The sequence below is a fragment of the Corapipo altera genome, unplaced genomic scaffold (assembly GCF_003945725.1).
Source record: "Corapipo altera isolate COAL_440 unplaced genomic scaffold, ASM394572v1 126, whole genome shotgun sequence".
Lineage (NCBI taxonomy): Eukaryota > Metazoa > Chordata > Aves > Passeriformes > Pipridae > Corapipo > Corapipo altera.
This window is the reverse complement of record NW_020884937.1, coordinates 2,037,466-2,057,000: the sequence shown is the minus strand read 5'-3', so window position 1 is coordinate 2,057,000 and position 19,535 is coordinate 2,037,466. Positions and strand designations below refer to the sequence as shown.

At 40.1% G+C, this 19,535-nt stretch overlaps 1 protein-coding gene across 1 annotated transcript in view; it reads left to right on the top strand.

Moving 5' to 3' along the window:
• Positions 1-13,486: 13,486 nt before the first annotated feature.
• Positions 13,487-19,535, top strand: part of LOC113955298 (vasoactive intestinal polypeptide receptor 1-like) — a 30,151-nt gene continuing 24,102 nt past the window's right edge. Inside the window, exon 1 of the mRNA XM_027660616.1 lies at positions 13,487-13,559. Coding sequence (XP_027516417.1) covers positions 13,524-13,559 — 36 coding nt within the window. The 5' untranslated portion in view covers positions 13,487-13,523. The remainder of the gene's footprint in view (positions 13,560-19,535) is intronic.

Genomic DNA, 19,535 nt, shown 5'->3' with positions numbered 1-19,535 from the left:
TCTCCAAAGACTGGAGATATCAAGTTTCCCACTGGAGCTCTCTCTTGTTAGGGCTGAGCTTCCTGATCCAAGGGCAGAGCTCCAGTCCTTTGGTGGAAGAACAACATGAGAATTCAATGGGAGCAGGGCTGGGTACTCGAGTTCCCTCCCCAGAGCTGAGTATCTTTGATTATGTTCCAAAGAACTACATTTCAAACAGAAACCATAAAAATGTAAGGACCAAACTCCAAATTCCTGTTCACAGACAAATCTTTATTTGCTGACATGCACAACAGTGCTCTGATCTTTTTCTATGCCAGCAGTGCCTCTTGGCCAAAAAAAATCACCCTTTACTCAATGTTCTGACCTTTTAAATCCTAAACAATGCAGGTAGATCCGTGACTAATAGAACAAGTGAAAGATTTTTATTTTTTTTATATGAAAATATGTGTGAAAACTGTCAGGTGATTTCTGTGGTTTCTAAATTTTGGTTTTTTCCTCAATGAGGAGTGCTGAGGAGTACTTTCCTTCAGTAAGGTCTTTCCCTCAATAAGGAGCACTGTGTGATACTTTATTTTCATTAAAATAGACAAAAAACTAATCTATTCAGCCTCTGTTGCAATGTCAAAAGTGCTGGGACTGGGATTTCAGGATTTTTTTGGGGGGAAACATGTAAGAGCACACACATATCACACAGGGATCACTCATTTCTTCATGAAACCATTGAAGAGATCAAGGAGGATTTCATGCTAACATGCTCTGTTCCACGAATTTCAGCACTGCATTTTGCTCATGGATTTTGTCCTTCTGAAGCAGCAGCTGGAGACCAGGCAGAATGTCCTTGAGTATCTGAACTGGGGCCAAATATCCATCCTTAGACACTTGATTTAAGTGGTTGCCTGATGAGGAAAAAAAAAAATATATATATATTTTCTCCGATTCAATGTGGAGATAATTCCTCTTTGTTTTCATTTGGAGAGTTTCAGTGAAACATTTAAACATTTAAAAATCATAAAAATCACACAAAAAAAGTTACGGTATTTTGGGGAGAAAACAAAAAGCTTGGAAAGTTTATTAACTATTTTTAAAGCACACATTAGAGTTGTTTTAAGTGGAGTGAGAATAAAAGGACACTTAATTAATAGGTTAATTATAGAGTGCCTTTGGTGGCATTCTGCTGGATTCTGCCTTCAGATCTAGCTTTGGATATTCCAGGAGAATGACACTATTACTTAGATGGACAGTTCAGACCAATATTCAGACCACAGAGTGTCTCCCCAGATCTCCTCCTGTTGATCTGGTTGCAAATGTAGGATTCAAAGTGTGAGTGACCACTTTCCATGGATGGGCTTCCTACAGCCTTTCTCAGAAGCACAGAAAGCAATAAAATGTGATGACAAGAAATGATGGCTCTGCTCCAAAAAACCCCCACTACCTAGAAATATTTTATTTCTGATCTAATTTTGTCTATTCCTTTATCCTTTGTCATGGAGTTGTCATTAATATTTAGGCACCAGCAGACCTTTAAAGAGTTGGCCTCGTACAAACATTTACCAAGTTTATAAATGTACATTACATAGATATTTTTTGGTGTACCCACATTTCTGGAGTGGGTTCCATAATAAAGGTGACTGGTAGCAAATTTAAAATTAGTCCTTGTGATTTCTGCATGTTAATCAACCATTTAACTATTTTCCTGCACCTTTCTGAGCTCAAAACACCTTTCCAAGAGCTTGACTTGTCTCTGTTTGCACATACATGTAATATTTATGTTCTATCATAATATTTGGCTCCTGCTTTCTTTATTTTGGCCTTGCAGAGAAATGAGGAGATAAACTAAGGTGATAAATACATCAAAGAGGGGGCTTGTATGTTATTTTTTCTTTTACAATGTTGATATTTATCATTTTACCTTCAGCATTTTGTGATTTTTTATGAACTCTACTTAAAAACAGATAATCAGTAAAACCTAAGCAAACTACAACTTGTTCTGACCTGTTTGGGTTGACTTTTTTTTTTTGGTTCGCTGGTATTCTTGAAGGGAAAAAACCCAACCAGGTCAACCTGAACACTTTTTTCATTTATAAGAACGAACAGTAAGATGAAAAATCAGTTATTCCTGCTCCTCCAATATAAAAATCTCAGTTCAGTGGTGCCCTGACTCTCACACTCTTTTTCTTTTCCTTCCCAACCAACAACACTGGCTGAGTTCTGGTATGAAATTCAGGTGTCAGCTCCCTGTCAGAGGTAGGAGCTCTGTCTCCCACTAAGTACATTCACACTGAACCAACACAAAAGAGGACAATCTTCCTCTTGCTGCTTCCTTTTTCATAAAATGTCTTTTTAATTCTGGAGGTTCTACCTTGGTAGCTTTTCCACTGTAATAACCCCTCCCCTGTCAGGAGGAGAAACAGAAATAACAACAAACCCTGCATTAGGAGGAAACATTTTAGTCCTTGATACCAACCTCTCTGCCATCTACTAATTAACAGAGGCCATGGGAGCTGTTTTTTGTTGTTCTCAGAAGAGAATTATATTTGCAACTGATGGTTGTATCCATGGTTGTATAGGAAGCTTCAAAATAACCTACTAATCACCTGAGCATTTCAACCTAAATTAAGGTGGGGAGGCTTCCAAGAAAAGATTTAAGGGTGTAATTATGTACCTTTTCAGGGTTCATATCCCTGCCCAAAAAAACAATTCCAGGAATAAACTGACAACGTGGAAAACCCTGCGTGGTTTTGTTAGTTCATCTTCACCCACCTTCTGCTTCTCTAATTTGATTTTCTGCTTAATGTTTCCACCACGAGTTTCAGATTTAGCAGCAAGTGTAAACAGGAGTGCTGTTGTTTTATTGTTTCCTTAATAATATCGCAGAGGAAAATTCAGGGCGTGTTAATGGCAAATATTATTGCAAAACATTATTGCTCAAAGAGCTTTTATTTAAATAGCGGAATTAACGTTCCACGTATAAAAGGAGAAAGTACATTGGTTTGCTGGTTGTTTGGTTGTGGGTTTTTTTTAACTTATTTGTTTCTTTTTAAAGCTTAAGAGCATGAAAAGCTCAGCACAGAGGCATTAACAGCTGATTCTTTTCCCTGCCTGTGGCTGTGGCAGAAAGCTCAGTGAAGGTGCTCAATAAGAGCACAACAAACACACAGTGATTCTTCCAGGAATACCTGGCTGAGTTCCAGCAATCTGCAGCTCAGCAACTCCTGAAAAATGTTCTGGGCCAAATTTGTCAACGGTTTCATTATTTGTTACACCAGTCAATCACTTCAAGCATGTTTTAGTCCCAACTGATCACGTTTGGGTGCCTGTTGATCCATGTGGCCCCATAAATTGATATTGACTGCTGCTAAAAGTAGGTATTTGTTAAGGATTGTGTGTGATTTCAGCTGTTTTCATCTGTTTTCGTCATGGTCATCCTCAGTTTCTGGTATTTCAACTGCCCTGTGTGTAAATCTTGACTCTCCTCACATTACAGAATTTTTTCCACCACCATTGTTCTAAGGATTTTGTGATGGACTTGTTTTCTGATTTCATTTTTCACAATTATTTTCCCTGAGAGAGAAAGAAAATGTAGTGAAATAATCACTTTCACCATCTCTTCAGACAAATATTGGATATTACAGACACACACACAAAAAACCCCTCAAATATTAAAATAATCACCCTAAATTTTGCATCAGGAAACTAAAACCAGAAGCTAAGTCAGTGTGATCAGGGCATGTAAAAGGTACCACGTGCCTGAAGCTTCAATCAAAGTTATTTTGTCAGTATTCAAGAGTTATTCACTAATTTTTCAAAAAATTAACGTGGGAGAATTAAAACCTCTTTTTAAAAAATTAAGTATAGGAAAAGGGGTTCGGTGAATAAGTATAAATGATAAACTGCTCAGCACAGAATACTATCTGTTAAAAATATTAATAGATTTTTCCCTGTTCAGAGGGAAATTTATGAGTATTTCTGTTTTCTGGCCTGACTACCATAACTCCAGAGATGTTTTACTGGTTTTAAAACACTGCTGGAGAAACAAGAGGAAGGAAAACAAGCTGTCTTTAAAAGAAAGGGTATTTTTTACAAATAAGAGAGTTCACAAAATAGGACCTTTGAACAGGTAAAACCTCTCAAACTTCTCCCTTTCTGTGCTTCATGGAACATTTAGACAGTTGCTTATTCCTGTTCTCCTGGGTGTAAATCAGTTGTAATGTCAGGTTAGTTTTTATGTGGATTCTATTCATGAGTTCCTGGGTACACATAAATCCTAAAGCTGGCTTAATTTTCATGCAGCTATTTTTCTTGGGGCTTTAAAACAAGAATTTGCTCACATTATTCAATGGAATATTACATTTTACCATAAGAAATAGCCTAATTTTCTGACTACAATTGTGCAATGCACAGGTCTGTGTCATAGAAGGAAAATCACCTTGTGGTTTAATTACATTAATTTTTTAAAGGGAAACAAAATGGTTTTGGTGTCTTTTTTCTTCACAGAATTTTAGTTTTGTTATTTATAATGGTCCCTAAAAACTAAGAGTAACAAAGGGCAAACTCTACAAAAACATAATAAGAAAACAGTATCTTCTCCACATACTTATAGTAAAATCAATGTTGTTGGCTTTTGATCATTTAGAATTACTGCATCAGAAAATGGTCCATTTTTCAGACAGGATTCAAATAGTGTCACTTGAGTTGGAGAATTAGCTCATATGGAATTATCTTTCCACTACTGTTGTTTTCTTAAAATACAGATTTTCATGCAGCACCCAAAATTGCATTCACTTACCCTGGTCATTTCATGTTGTTGAGTTACTACAGAAAAGTAAAATGACAAAAAAATGTAGCAGATACAGCAACAAAATATAAAATCTATTCTTCTGAGATATTCAGTTTGCTCAAGACAGAATTTCTCTTAAGTAGTAGTTGTATCCCTAATTTTGATTTTAGGTGGTGTTTTGACTTGGAGGAACACGTCCCTGGAAGTGTCCAGGGCCAGGTTGGAGCAACCTGGGATGGTGGAAGGTGTCCCTGCCCATGGCATGGGGGTGGAACTGGATGATCTTTAAGGTCTCTTCCAACCCAAACTATTCTGGGATTCAACATTTCCACGATTTACCAAAAGTTTAAACAATACCCTCACTTTGGATCAAATCAAGATTTCCTTTTGATCTTGCTGGCAATACCACGACAGCGACTGTTGCAAACCAGTTAAACCTTTGCAAGCTTACAGATTTTGTGATATGAAAGCTCTTCTTCATTTCACTCTTCTATGCCCATGGGTTGTTCGTGGATTTTTCCTCCTACACTTCTGTATCAGAGGATAAAGTGGTAAATAACTGGTGCCACTGTGCTTGTGTCAACATGAAATGAAAACCTTACCCTAAAAAAAAAATTTGAGTTTCTATACTATCCTTGTTGTGGATTGTCCATGAAGAGAAGTTCTACCACTAATAAATGGACTTGTTCATGGGTTATTAGTTTGGATTGTAATTTGAGATATGTCATCTGAAATATGATTTTCATCAAGTCTAAAATGAGTTAATTGAAAACCCTTTGGTTTTTATATCTATATATATTTTTTTTTTTTAATGTATGTTCTTAATCCTTCTGGAAGGGAAATCTTTTATGTAGAAAAGGAAAGAGAAAGAAAGGGAGGGAGGGAAGTGGGAATATCTTTGTCAAGGTGTGTTACCTTTGTTCAGGTATTTTACATAAGGGGAGGGTCTCCCTATGTGGCCCATTGTCAGTAGAAAAGGAGAGAGGCTGAGCATCCTTAGAGGAAACTAATACAAGGTTTCCATCCAAGTGAATGGGTGTACATGGAGGTATTCCAGAGTTCATAGAATCATAGATTGACAGAATGATTGGGATTTGAAGGGACCTTAAAGACCCCTTTCCAACCCCCTTCCATGGGCAGGGACACCTTCCATCAGACCAGGCTCCTGCAAGCCCTGTCCAACCCGGCCTTGGGAGTTTTCCTTCCATAGACCAAATATGTGTGTTGAATATTCACTGGTCTTGATATGTTTTATTTAGACACCAAAAGAGTTCTCTGTTTAATCCTAGAGATTGATGTCCCTCCTGTTTTCCTGAAGCAATTACATTTTAGGCCAAATACCAGTGCTCTGATGACTCCAACTTGAGCTGGAAGACCTACAAGAAAGTTTCACCCCTGTGACACCTTATTGTGTCTCATTTGAGGGTTATGACTCAGAAATCTTCAGCTACAGCATTTTGCACTCCCAGAAGTTGAGTCAACTCATTTCTCCCCCCTCCCCACGGCTTGCAGTGCTTGGTCTTGAGCACATAAAAGTTTCCCTCACAGGAAAGATTTTGGTTCCTGTTATGATTTCGTTCTTCTTTCATTCTCCTTTTACAAAATACCAGCACTCAGAATAATGATCCTCCAGTGGGCAGATCACACAGAGAATTTATGCAGGGGATTCATTTTATAGGTAGGTTGTATCCAGGATCAATTGGACTAATAAAAAAAAAAAAAAATAAGCAAAAAAAAAAAAAAAAAAAGATACCTAAGCATGTCTTCTTTTCTTCTTTCATTATAAATAAAACTATACATGAGAAACTCAGTTGTACATACATGCAACATAAAAACTTTAGAAGAAGAACTATATACTTTTTAGGATCAGGGATGAATTAATTAAGTACTGAGAAATGGTGGTTGAACATAGAGTTGTGTCTTTGTATTTATTTCTATTTAGATATTTTGCATTACTTTTCTAATAACTGGTAATTTAAAAATCAGCGTGTTTACATACTGTGATTTTGTTCCATGTGCAATTTTTAGCTAATCAAAAGGCAACCAATTCTTAGCCAATTGTCCTCCCAGATGGCTCTTTTTATGCTGTTCTATGACCAAGAAATTCAGACATCCATAAGATGTCTGTGTCACACCCACATATCACCTTCATGCTGTTCCTCACAGAAGAGGTACTTCTCCTAGACATTAAAAACTTCTGTGAGTATCTTTACACCCTTAAAATCCAGCTCTCAAAAAGCCCTTCCCATCAGTTTGGGGTTCGAGTGCAATGTGTTATTTCCACAAAGCTGAGAGAAGATCATGTTGAGCAACAGGAGGAACTGGGACACAGCAAGAACTTTGTTGCTGTTTAGAAAAATGAGGGGTGGGAAGACAGTCTCTTGTTCACTGTTCAGAGAAAAGTTTGTCTCTCTGTAACTGAGCTGACCACATTCCCTCATATTTAATGGGAAAAGTAACACAGGAAGGCACAGCAACAGAAGTTCTACTCTAATTTTTGGCAGCAGAGTACTCTGGCTTGCCAATTCCAGAAAAGTTCTGTAGATCCCACAGGTCTCCTGGCATAGCTTTTGTCACAAGTGTGTTCTTCTTATCATCTACCCTTCCAGAGCTTGTCTCAAATAGTGGTTGTAGTAACATCCATATGTCTTTAAAATCACTCCATAAACTACTTGCTCTTATTAGTGGTTGTTTTACAACACCTAGAAAGCTGAAGAAGCAGCTTTATGGCCCTTTAGATGTTCTGAGCTATTTGAGAAGGGAGTCTCAGTGTGCTTGTGAAGTCATGGACATAAATTCTTATTGGGAGTCCACCTACCATTAATGTAAGATTTGATTCCTTGCAAGTTGCAGAAATACAACAAGCAAGAACAAAAAACTTATGAGAATCTCCCCTCAGCAAAAGACTATTTTTTAAAAAAATGTGACTTTAAAGGGGTTGCTTCAAACACAGGAGGTGAAATCTTCCACCAGATGATAAAACACAGTTTGTGATGGTGTGGGAAACAGATTTAGGTAAAGGAGTGAAGCCAGGCTTTGTAATTCAAATCATCTTTGAGAAACACATGGTGAGGGATTCCTCTTACCAAAGATGAATGTTAAAAGTCAACCTAAATCAGATATTTGTTCTGATTGGGATTTATCTTGTTTCATTTCAGGGCTGGACTTACTTGTCCACACAAAGGAATCCAGCTAAATTTACCCAGGCAGTCTCAACCTGCCAGGCCTTCAGCACCCGTGTTTCACAGCTGCCAGGTTCCTGGGAATGTTAAATCAGAGAATCACAGGATGCATAAGGTTGGAAGGGACCAGTGGAGGTCATCTGGTCCAACTTCCCTGCTCCAGCAGAATTCCATAGAGCACCTTGCTCAGGACTGTGTCCAGTTGGTTTATGAGTATCTCCAGTGAGGGACACTCCACACACTCTCTGGGCAACCTGTCCCAGGGCTCAGTCACTCTCAGAGTAAAATTCATGTTCAAGTGGAACTTCTTGTCCATCAGATTCTGCCTGTTGCCTCTTTTCCTATTGCTTGGCACTGCTGAGCAGAGCCTGGTCCATCCTGACATCCTTTATAAAGGTCTATCCTTTATATAAGTGTCCCTTCAGATACTTTTATACACTAAAATATACAAAGACATCTCAGCTGGTGCTGCTCTCCTTTTATTGGGCAAGTTAATTGAGCCTTGAAGTGTATAAAGTTATAGGGATTCTCAGCCATTCAATAGATTGAGTGAAGGTTGATTTTAGGTGATTGTTGATCCCAGTGGAAGCTTAAACATCCAATTTGCATCTAGACATGTTGATACCTAAATTTCTGCATGTCTTTAACAAACTCCATCTCACAACTCCTTTAGAAGCCACTTAAAAGAGATAGTATGGCTTAGGACTCAGGACCTCCTGCCACAATACAATACAAATGAGTTTCTATCAGGAACTTTGCAAGTTATTCCCACAACTATAAGGGTAACCTGGCTAATTAGTTTAAACTGGTAATTAACCACAGCAGGAGCTCACTTTTCCAGCTTACCCATCCAGAGAGATGCCTGCATGAGGTATTCATAACCTGATGTGTGTGGAATTTTACCCCTAAAGCAAACATCTCCATCCCAGCAATCATCCCACCCTCCTTTTAGAGATGGTGGAGAGGAGTGAGCCCTGAGGAACTGATTATCTCGTCCTCTGTAGGCACCTAAACTATGTCAGGGAAATTGCATTCAATGGTGTCTGTGACTGTGAAAATAACCTGGGATAATCAGTTCACATTTACATTCTTAATGTCTGGAATTAGGTGAGACAGGTGCTACTATAGGGGTGGGAGATGAGCCCCCTTGGCAGTCAGTGGAGGAACTGGGATAACCAAAGGGAAAAGTCTGGAAAAAAAGATGCTCTTTTGGTGGTGAGGCCCTGGCACAGGTTGCCCAGAGAAGCTGTGGCTGCCCCACCCCTGGAAGTGTCCAAGGCCAGGTTGGACAGGGCTTGGAGTAACCTGGGCTAGTGGAAGGTGTCCCTGCCCCTGGCAGGGGTGTGGAATGAGATGAGGTTTAAGGTCCCTTCCAACCCAAACCATTCTAAGATTCTATCATTCTGTCTTTTAAACACTGTGACCAGTGTACAACAATATTAAATTTCTGTGTTGTTAAAAATAGGCCCCTCATATTTACCTCTATTCTATTTTCTAGGCTCAACCTGTGCCTAGGAGAAACATGGATCTTTTCTTGACCTTTATAAAGGGAGCAAGCTCAGTCTTAAACTGCATTTTAGCGAGTAAAAATCAGGGTTGTTCTACTCATCTTGAAAAAAACCCCCACAAAACAAACCAGAAATGACTCTGAGTTGAAACGGCCAGAGGAAAACAAATGAATAATACAAAGCATAAAACTATTTCTGAGGACAGGAACAGCTGGTCTGTCAACTCTTTAGAGACTATTAATAGGAATGAAGATTGCATTGTGTGTCACTGGGAAAAGAAACTCCCCTTAGGTTGGCAAAAATAACTTTCTTATTCACAAATAAGATACCATAGAAATAGAGAAGGATTCACTGACAGATTTGTGGTTTTTTTAAGCAGAAATACTGAAAATAATAAAGGAGTTTATTTTTAAAGGAATCGAAATAATATGATTGTGGTAGACTGGTACAAATCAGATCTATTTTTCAAATTCACAAGGTGTTTTAGATACTTGGATGGAATTAAGTGTACAGGATATGTAGGACAGAATCCACACAAGCCAAAGGTCCATGATTTCTGCCTATATTTCTGTGGTATGCCAAGCCAAGTAACTGTAGCAGAATATGAGGACACATGGAATCAGAGCCCCAGGACACAGCAGGAGTCAATTTTATCCAAGAAAAATAGTAAGGAGGTAACACACCTACAGTTTCAAAAGAACACAAATTGGACAAATTATGCTCATGCAGCTCAAATTACTTGTCTGATATTTAGCCCCTTATCTGTTTAGTATCCCAAATCCAGCCCATTCCTTCTGTTGTTTTCTCTTCCTGCTTTCCCCCCCTCTCTCAAACATCCCACAGACATCACCCTCAGGAATAGAGCTTCCATGCTTTTTTTATACCCTCCTTTTATAACTAGTGCAGAATTTTGCTTTTAATTACAGTCACAACATGTTTCTCAGCAATGTCACGTTCCAGCCAGCTGCTGAATTATGAACTTTCAGTAACTGCAGCCTCCTTCCCAGACTCCCAGGGCTTTTTGGTTTGCACCTTTAGTCAGATTTATCAAGAAATTGTTTAGAAATGTCAATAAAACCACCTTTATTCCCTGGCTGATGGCTCCCACTGCAATGTGAGGCTGGTACACCCCACTAAGGAATTCCTTGTACAGGCACTCAGATAAAATGCAGTTGCATTTCAGAAAGATTTTTGTTGTGAAAAAGCCTCATTCAGGTAACATATGGCATTGAAAACCCATTCTCCAGCTTCTATAAAGATTCTAAGCAGCTCAGTAAATGTCAAGTAATTTTCATTTAATGGTATCGATTGATTCAGAATATCCATGATGGGGATTAGGAGGGATCTCAGGTCTATTGTCTCATTGATTAGGTTTTAAACCATCCCAGTGTCTTGTCCATGTTAACAAGAGGACATTTTTATGCACATCAGATATTCTGAGCCCAGGTTGATGTCGCAGAGCAGTAGGAAAACAAAGTTGGTCCTTAACTTTGATTAGTTATCCTATAATTCTTGGAAAAAAAGAAAATAATTCTTACTTATAGGCAGCTTACCAGGTAAGAAACTATTTTGTGACAAAAAGCAGCAAAATGCATCAGAGCATTTTGAGAAAGTGTGATTTCTTTCTTGCATTTTTTCATTTTGGGATTTTTTTTTTTGTACGTACAGAGGAATAACAAAGAATAGGATTGATAAAGCAAATTAATATGATGAATAGAAATTAGGTTTTAGACTAAATAAGGTTTTAGCTTATAAAAGAATCTGTTTAAAATAATGAAGGGCTATAAGCAGACTCAGACTTTAATATAGGTGAGGTTTATAACATTAGCTATGGTGAGATGTTACAGAAAACCCGACGAGCAGGTTTTGTTGCCTTTATTAACATGCAAAAATACTCTTACAAGAGGAATTTCCAGCCAATTAATTTAAAACTCAAAGAGAAGGATGTGGCCTGATTTTTGATCAGCTGGAGATCAGATAGGAAAAACAGATGGAGGAGAGAAAATATATGAGAAAGCAAACATGGAGAGACCACGTCTGCTCAGTGAAGCAATACCTTCTCCTGAGCGCCGCTTGTGAACATTCAGATCAAGAAACTGTACAAAAAAACTACCAAAAAAAGTGGCTCACGCTTAGTTTTGCTCCAAACTGGTTGTGATGACCTAAAAAGCTTCATTTAAGTGACTTTTGAGGCATTAAATAATAGAACTCAGCTGAAATATCGTGGACTGGAATGTCACGCTGATGTTCAACCCGCTGCATTTTTGTGTTTACAGAGCGACTCCTGAGAGCAATTTCTATTTGAAACACAGCAACCAAATTCCTGAGCAGCATCACCTGACTTTGAAATCTGACCTGTTTTGAGGGGAGATGGTCAGGGCCAGATCTTCGTCTTCCGACCTGAATTATTCTGGTGCTCTATGATCTTGTACACTCGAGTTGGCTGAATAAAGCTCAGCAGGAATTATAAACTCTTCCTGCCCTGGGGGAATTTGAAAAACCTCTACTTTTCATTTTCCTTTTCATTAGAATTAGGAACTGCCTGATACCACGTGGTGCCTGCCTTGTAGTGGGATCCTAAAAATTATTCCAGTGCGAAGAGAACCGAGCTATTGGCTGGTGAGAACTGGCCACAGCTTTAACTTATTAATTACAGATGAGTAAAACCATCAAAATCAGACTTTAAATTATTTTATTTTTTTTTTAGGTTTTAAATTCTTCATTTTAAAACAAAGTTGATTTTTGAAGGTGCGTTTAAGGCTTATCTAGGCGGGTAAGTGATCAGATGCCATTGTGCACTAATGAAAGAGAGACATATAGAAAAGAGAAGGTTAAATGAGAATTAGGTTATACATTTTATCCCACAAAATCATCCCTTTGCTTTCTTTATTCTGTGCAGGTTGCAAAACTACCTCTCTAACATGAGCCCGAGGATAATGTTTTATTTTAGACTCAAATTCCTTTGATTTGCAAGACCAAGTTAGGGAACATCTTGATCCAAAACACTCCCGTTTCAGCCTTTTAGTCCAGTTCTCCACAAATATGCAAGTTAATATACACAATATGCAAGTTTTATATACATTTATAGACAAAGCTGCACAAATATGTATTTCCTCTAATGGTATTGGGTGCCAATTTTGGGCTGATTTAGGTAAACCCTGGATCTCCTCTAACTGTACAAAACTTGTGTGCTTAACACCAGTGGGAAATAATGAGTGATAAACTGGATATGAAACCACACTTCAGTCTTATCAAGAGAAAATGCTTTTGTCATGTCCACAATTTCAGTTCTCCCAGGTCCTGGAAATTGCTTGGTGCAGTATTTAATGTGGTAAAAGCCAGAGCTGGTGTCTGGGTCCTATGAACCCCGACACTTAAAAAATTTTTACCTCTTTTCCTTCCAAATAATCTAAGCTGTAGGCAAGAAAAGCTTTGGCTGTCTTAGCACCAAGAAATAAAGGTGTGTTCAAGGTTATCTTCATAACACAGGGGCCAAAAACACCTTATGGAAATTGTGGAGGAAATTATTTGACATTTCTGGCGGAGAGGAGGGGGATGTCAGTTGAGGAACTCCATCTCTAAGAGTCTCCAGGGAATCCCACGCTGTCAGACCCACTGGGAACCCAGATCCTTGGAAAACCTTCAGCCACCAGCTACACACACAGAACCCAGATCCTTGGAAAACCTGCAGCCACCAGCCACACACGCGTGGCCCCACGGGCAGGAGGAGGGGTGAGCTCAGCATCTCTTCTTGCACAGGGAATTCCTGCTTCCAAACACACCCGAAAAAGACCCGTCGGCGTTGCAGCTCCCCACGGTTTTGTGGCCAGAGGGCAGGTTCGTGGAGGTGAGTCCAATATCCCAATATCCCAAGGGGATGTTGGAGAATCCCCCCTCCGCTTCCAGCCCGCTCCTGCGGGGGATGTCGGGCTCCCCCAGGAGGGAGCGGGGGCTGCGGGGAGGTGCGGGGCTCTCGGGGCGGGCCTTGGGCAGGTGTGGGCGGGCTGAGCCTCGGATTTTGGCAGCATCAGAACAGGCAGAGGGAGCGGGAGGACCCGGCGGCGGCTGCCGAGGATGCGAAGTTTGTGCTGGATGCTGCTGCTGCCGCTGGTGAGTGAGTGAGTGAATGAGTGCCCGCGGGGATGCTCCGAGGGAGGGGAGACGGCACATCTGGCTCCTGCCACTGCTGCCCACAGCTGGATGGCTCTGAAGCTGCCCCACAACATCCAGGAAGGTTGGGGAGGGAAGTCTGTAGAGGCAGGGGAACTTTTCTCCTGGCAGGGAGCAGGCAGAGAGAAAGGAAAATAAGGAAAGGATTTAAAATATAAAATAAAATTTAAAACCAGACAGGGGTGTAAGAGGGGAGGAAAGAAAAAAAAAAATATCCCTGAGTTAGAGGTTTGACCCAGCTCCTTCCATTAAAATTTGTCCAACCTGAAAATGCCATTCATAAATGTCTTTTCATTTCCATTCATTAGAATTGCAGTTTCCAAAGGGCAGAAGAGTGTCCCTAATTTAGAATAGTTGTAGCGTGGCTTTAGAGGGACAGAAGGGGACAGCTTGCTGTCCCAGTTGTCCTGAGAAAGGTAACTTTGCAGAAGGAGGAGGACAGCTGAAAAGGAATAGTTCCTCCTGCTGGATTTGGGACATTTTCATCTCAGAGGGGGCAGGGATGTTTTCACTGCTGAAGTCACCTGGTTCTGATATGATCAGGCAGGAGCACGAACTGCCTCATGTGTGCTGAGCACTGAAGGCAGCAGGTGAGATGGGGACAGTGGACATCAGGGAAGATGTGTGAGCACAGGAACACACTCAGGTACATCCATCCCTCCCTGATCTCCACACTCTACCCCTGGCATTGCCTGGGCTGGTTAAGAACAACTGGTGCAACTACAAGTACAGTCACATCTCTGCTTTCCACTCAGTCTCAGGGAACTGTTTGGAAGCCTTCCTATGGGTGTGATTAGCAGGGACTCAGTAATTCCAACTTTAGTCATTTCCCAGTCAAATGTTTGGCGTGGGCTGGGATTCAGGCTCCTACTGGAGTCAGGAGGGAGACAGTCACCTCACAGGGAGGTGTTTCATCCTGCCCTGAGAAAGGCAGGTGGAGGGAATGCTTCTCTAGGGCCTTCTTCTGCTAATTGCGAGAGCCTACATGGGTACAGAGCAGTCTTGACCTTTCAGTTTTAAAAGGTGAAGGATGGGATGTAAATTTTCACTCCTGCACATCCTCTGGATCTTGACATTTCTTCTGTATTAACACAGATTTATGCACAAGGGACAAGTTACAGGTCCTTACTGTGTAAGCCTTGCCAGTATAGTTATTATCCTGCCTAATACTCTTTTTCAGGGAAAACTAGTCAGCCTAAAATGTTAGAATGCCACAGGTAGAGTGACTTTGGCATCTGGACTGGCCTTTTTACACCTAATAGAGGCACAACTTCTTCTTGCAGCTGTCAGCAGAGTGCAGCTAATCTGGAGTGATGTATCATGCCCATCTGTGGGCTGCCATACATCATTTTAATGGGGCAGCATTACTGCAGCAGACTGTGCCCATAATAAAAGAAATTCTATAAACTGCATGCTCTACTCAGGCTGTTGCTCATGTATGAACACCAGTGACATGTCTGGTAAGAGTCAGAGCTCTGAATATCAGTGTCTCAAAATAGGTCTGATGGAAAGCTCTGCACCCTGAGTTAAACAGTCAGGGAAGGCCAGAGACTCAGAGGATGTGTCGAATAAACAGTTCTTTTGTATTCCAAAGGGTCATGTCAGAGCAGAGGAATAATCCTTGTGTGGATTCTGCAAATAATTTGTGATTTACATATGAAAATTAGACCAGAAGTTTAATCCTGAAAACTTCCTCTGTACAACCAGGTTCTGTTACCTCCCATCATCTCCACGGGGAGCTGTGTGCTCAGGATATACTTTGTACCTTGCAGAATGGAGTCCTTGACACTAAAAATTACCATTTGCTCCTAAGTGACAAGGAACAGAGAGCAGTGGGGGCTGAAATGTATAAAAATGACTTTTCCTGTCTTAAAAGAGATCAGAGTCTCAGGAAACAGAGGATGAGAAACAGAAAAAACTCTGGTTTCAGCGTTCTCCCTGCTGTGCTGAACTGCTTTGTTCTTCAAACATCCATTGCTGGGGGAGGAGTTCAGTCTGATTTAATGAATGGAGGTGAGAATGGAAACATAGATGGGGTTATCACTGAGCTTTACATTTGCTTCGGCAAAAAGTTTCTTGTGCTAATGGACATTTGGATCCAAATCCATGGCAAGCTGCTGAGCTGCCAGGAAAGCAAAGCTGGGTGTCTAAATTTCTGTTATGGTTAATATTGACTAATTTGTGCTGGAGGGACATTCAGGCTGATCCTGCTGACCTGGTCCCTGCAGATCTCAAATTGCCCTCCATAAAGGACTGGATGTGTGGAAGTATCAGCCTGTTTAGCCTGGAGGGAGTTAATGAAGGGAGACACAATCCTGTACAGGGAACCACTCTGTGCTGAAAGGGAAAGGCAGGAGCAAATCCTTCCCTGGAACTGCTTGTCTGCCCTCACTGATCATTAAGGGAGGCTTGATGGGGGAGTTTAGATTAATCATCTAAAATTATCTATGTAAAGTTAGGAATCTTGTCTAAAACTGCTCATTGAGCCTCTTTCAGTACTACTGGGAAGAGATGGAAACACTCCAAAAAATACAGATCATTTCAGTGAATTTGCTGATGGGCTTTGACTTCCAGGTTTCACCTCTTCGGGATTAGATGCCATGAATCCCACCAGTAGGCAAATACAGCACAGAAAGGGAGATATTTTTTCTTTAATTTACAGAAATACTTGCAATAGCAGAAAATGAGGATCCTCAGTTATCATTCTGTTATTCTTCAAGCATTAGTGATAATTATATGCTCTACCAAAATTTACATGGAGCTAATAAATTCGTTTTTTTCTCAAGGTAATACTAATTGCATAGGGTTTATAAACAAAACAAATTAGTATGGCTGTGTTGTCTCATAAAGAATACCTATGAGTGAATAAATCTAATGACATGGATATGTATGTATAGCAAGTACTGTTCTGCATAAGGTTATGCAGTTAAATACAGTCAGATAAATACAGCCCAATACACAGAGGAGCATTCAAGCATTACCCCAGTGTCTTAAAAACAATCTTGAAAAGATATTCCTCTAAATGACTGTGAGGCAATCAGTGCCTCAGCATCTCTTGTTCCGCAGGTAATCGAGTTAGAGGGAGAAAACAAACACAGAAAATATCCTCTAGGTAGTCATTTTCAGCCAAAAAGACTCCTGAAATAATCTATTTAACTGGCCAAAGGGAAAGACTGGAAATAAGTCTTTAGCTTTGGGGTTGAAAGCTTCTGGGATTGGGGTTGTGTCAGAGCTTGGAGCTGAGGGCAGGACTTTTTTTGTGAGAGTTGAATGAATGGCTGGTGGTGGAGTCATGACCCTGCTGTGGTGACCTCGAGCTTTTCAGAGTCAAGAGTGGCAAACACGGCTTGGATGTGGATGAAACAACCTGCAGGGTTGCTCAGCTATTTTTACAGATGCAATTGAGCTTGTAAAATTTGAGTTGGCTTTTTTGACTGCATAAGAAACCTTTATTTTTTTTGTATTTCTTATTGTTTTCTGATAGAAAACAACACTACATGCATTTCATTATAAAGATCCCAGAATTACTTTTAGGGCAGGGGTTAGATAGGAATAATTTTACCGAGTGACTGCAAATGTAGCTGGGAAATGGATAAGAGCTCCTGGAGCTCCAGGTTGGTCCCAGATCCCTTCAAAACACAGGTGAAAATTGTCTTCAGTGACCTGTGCTTCCCATTTCAAGGTTTTTTAATTAGGCTTTTTGAGAAGGGAGTTGAACAGATGGGAGGAGACAGGCCTTGGGGAAGATTTTACTGGGATATATTCAAGAGGCTGAGAAGTTTTTGGAAAAGGCTGAAGTTTTCTCTGCCTTTGTCAGTTATTCAACTTCCCTTCAATTTTTTTTCATGAGCCTTCTCCATCCTATGAGCCTTTCCTGCCCATCAGAATTTCACTTAAAAAAATCATGCATTTCAGAGCATGTCCTGATTCTCTGCTCTTAAGTTGGCATCAGTGGCCAACTCTCAGGACTGACTGAACACTGAATTCCACACTTGAAAATGGGCAGGGGGTGCTTTCTGTCTCTGCCCTGCTTTCCTGTATTCTAAAATACCCAGTGAAGTTTTAATCCTCCAAGGTGGGAGTCAGTGTGGGACACGAATGGCAGAAATATTTGTGTGAGGGAGAGTTGAGGTGTTCAGGCATCACAGTCAGACCACAAAAACTGAGCAGGGGAAGCACAGACAGAGAGAACTGGGAACACAGAGATGATTTTAGAACGTGTCTGAGATGAGATCTGAGACATGAATGCAAGCTGTAGACAGAGGCAGAAAGAACAGCGATGAATATTCTCAGTAAGTGATTTATGTACTTGGCACAAAACCTATTTGTGAGGTTTTGGGATTCCATGGCATCACTGGGAAGAGCCTTCAAGTTCCTGAAGCTTTCTCATCCTGTCAGTGAATTCAGCCACTTGTTTGAGTTTTGATCAATTTTCAAAAAGATTGTTACCAATTTTACTGCTGGCTCTTTGATCCCCTTGAATGGCTTTTTCAAAGGCGAATAATATATTCAGTGCCCAGCTTTGAAGCCCTTCCCTTGTTTTCAGAGAGCATAGAAAATGTCCCTACTTTTCCCCAGGTGTGCTAATGGACTTCTTAATGAGTGAAGATGTGTCTTTTGGGTGACATCTAAATTGCAGTTTTTTCCACCACCTCAACAGCTTAGGGGCACCATCTTTGAATGGACTCTTAGAAAAAATTGCTTTTAACTAAATTTCACTAAGTATGGCATGAGGATGTTACTAGAAAAACTCTTCCCAGTACTTGCTTAATCTCATATTGTCCAGCATAAGCAAATCAAAGCTCAAAGTGAAATTAGTTTGATTTTTCTGTCCAGATTTGGAGAAACAAATAAACTATCACGTAACAGAGGAAGCAGAAAACCATGTTATACTTAGTGAATAAGCCACTTAGGGTTTTAATGCAATAACCTTACAGACGTTAAGAAAATGAAATCTAAAAGTAAGTGTGAGCCAAAAATCTGGATTTCTAAAGTGGTTTAGGTTTTTTGGAATGTTCGTGCCTTTCATAGGTAACTTTTAATGTTCATTATGTTCCAGGCATTGTTCCAGTGGTCAGGACTAACAGTTAAAATGCCCCTGTGAATTTTGGCTGGTCAGTGGCATTAAAACCAGCAAAAAAGACCTTTGTGTTATGATGCTCAGCAATGCAAAGCTCTATTTCTTGAGGGCAGGAAAACTCAGTTTTCTGCGTAAGCCTTGGGGTGAAGGCACCCCACTGTGATTTCCAGTGAGGCTCATGCCAGGTCACTGCCTAAATACCTGGAAAATATTGATCCAGGGAGTAACATTTTAAATGAGCCCCTTACACTCACTGCTGTGCCAGGGAACGCTGTGCCAGACATACCTGGTTCAGAAAGCTCAGCTTTGTTTGGATTCCTAAATCATCCCTTTCTAAGGTGAGCAGGAGCTGCTCTTTTCCTGCAGGAGGCAAATACCTCCCAAATTGCAACAGTATGTCCCTGCACCAAATGCAGAGCCCCTGCTTTCTAAAAACACCCATCACCCAACCCTTGTAGGCAAATTAGAGCAGCAACCTGCCCTTTTCACTCAAGGCATTGTGATACTAATAACAAAAAATAAGTAAGCCAGAGACAACAAATCACAGGTAATGTTCTGCCCAGAAGGCTTTTCTTAACTATAAAATGGTTTAATGTCTTACTCTTTCTTGAAGCCTGAGGAAAACCAGCAAATTGAGGCATCATCACTGCCCTCAATTTCTTGTATCTGTGTCATTTTTCTTTTTTTTAATTTTCTTTTTCTTTTTACTTTTTCCTTTTTTCTTTTTCCTTTTTTCTTTTTCCTTTTTCTTTTTTCTTTTTTCTTTTTTCTTTTTTCTTTTTCCTTTTTTCTTTTTTCTTTTTCTTATTTTTTCTTTTTTCTTTTTTCCTTTTTTC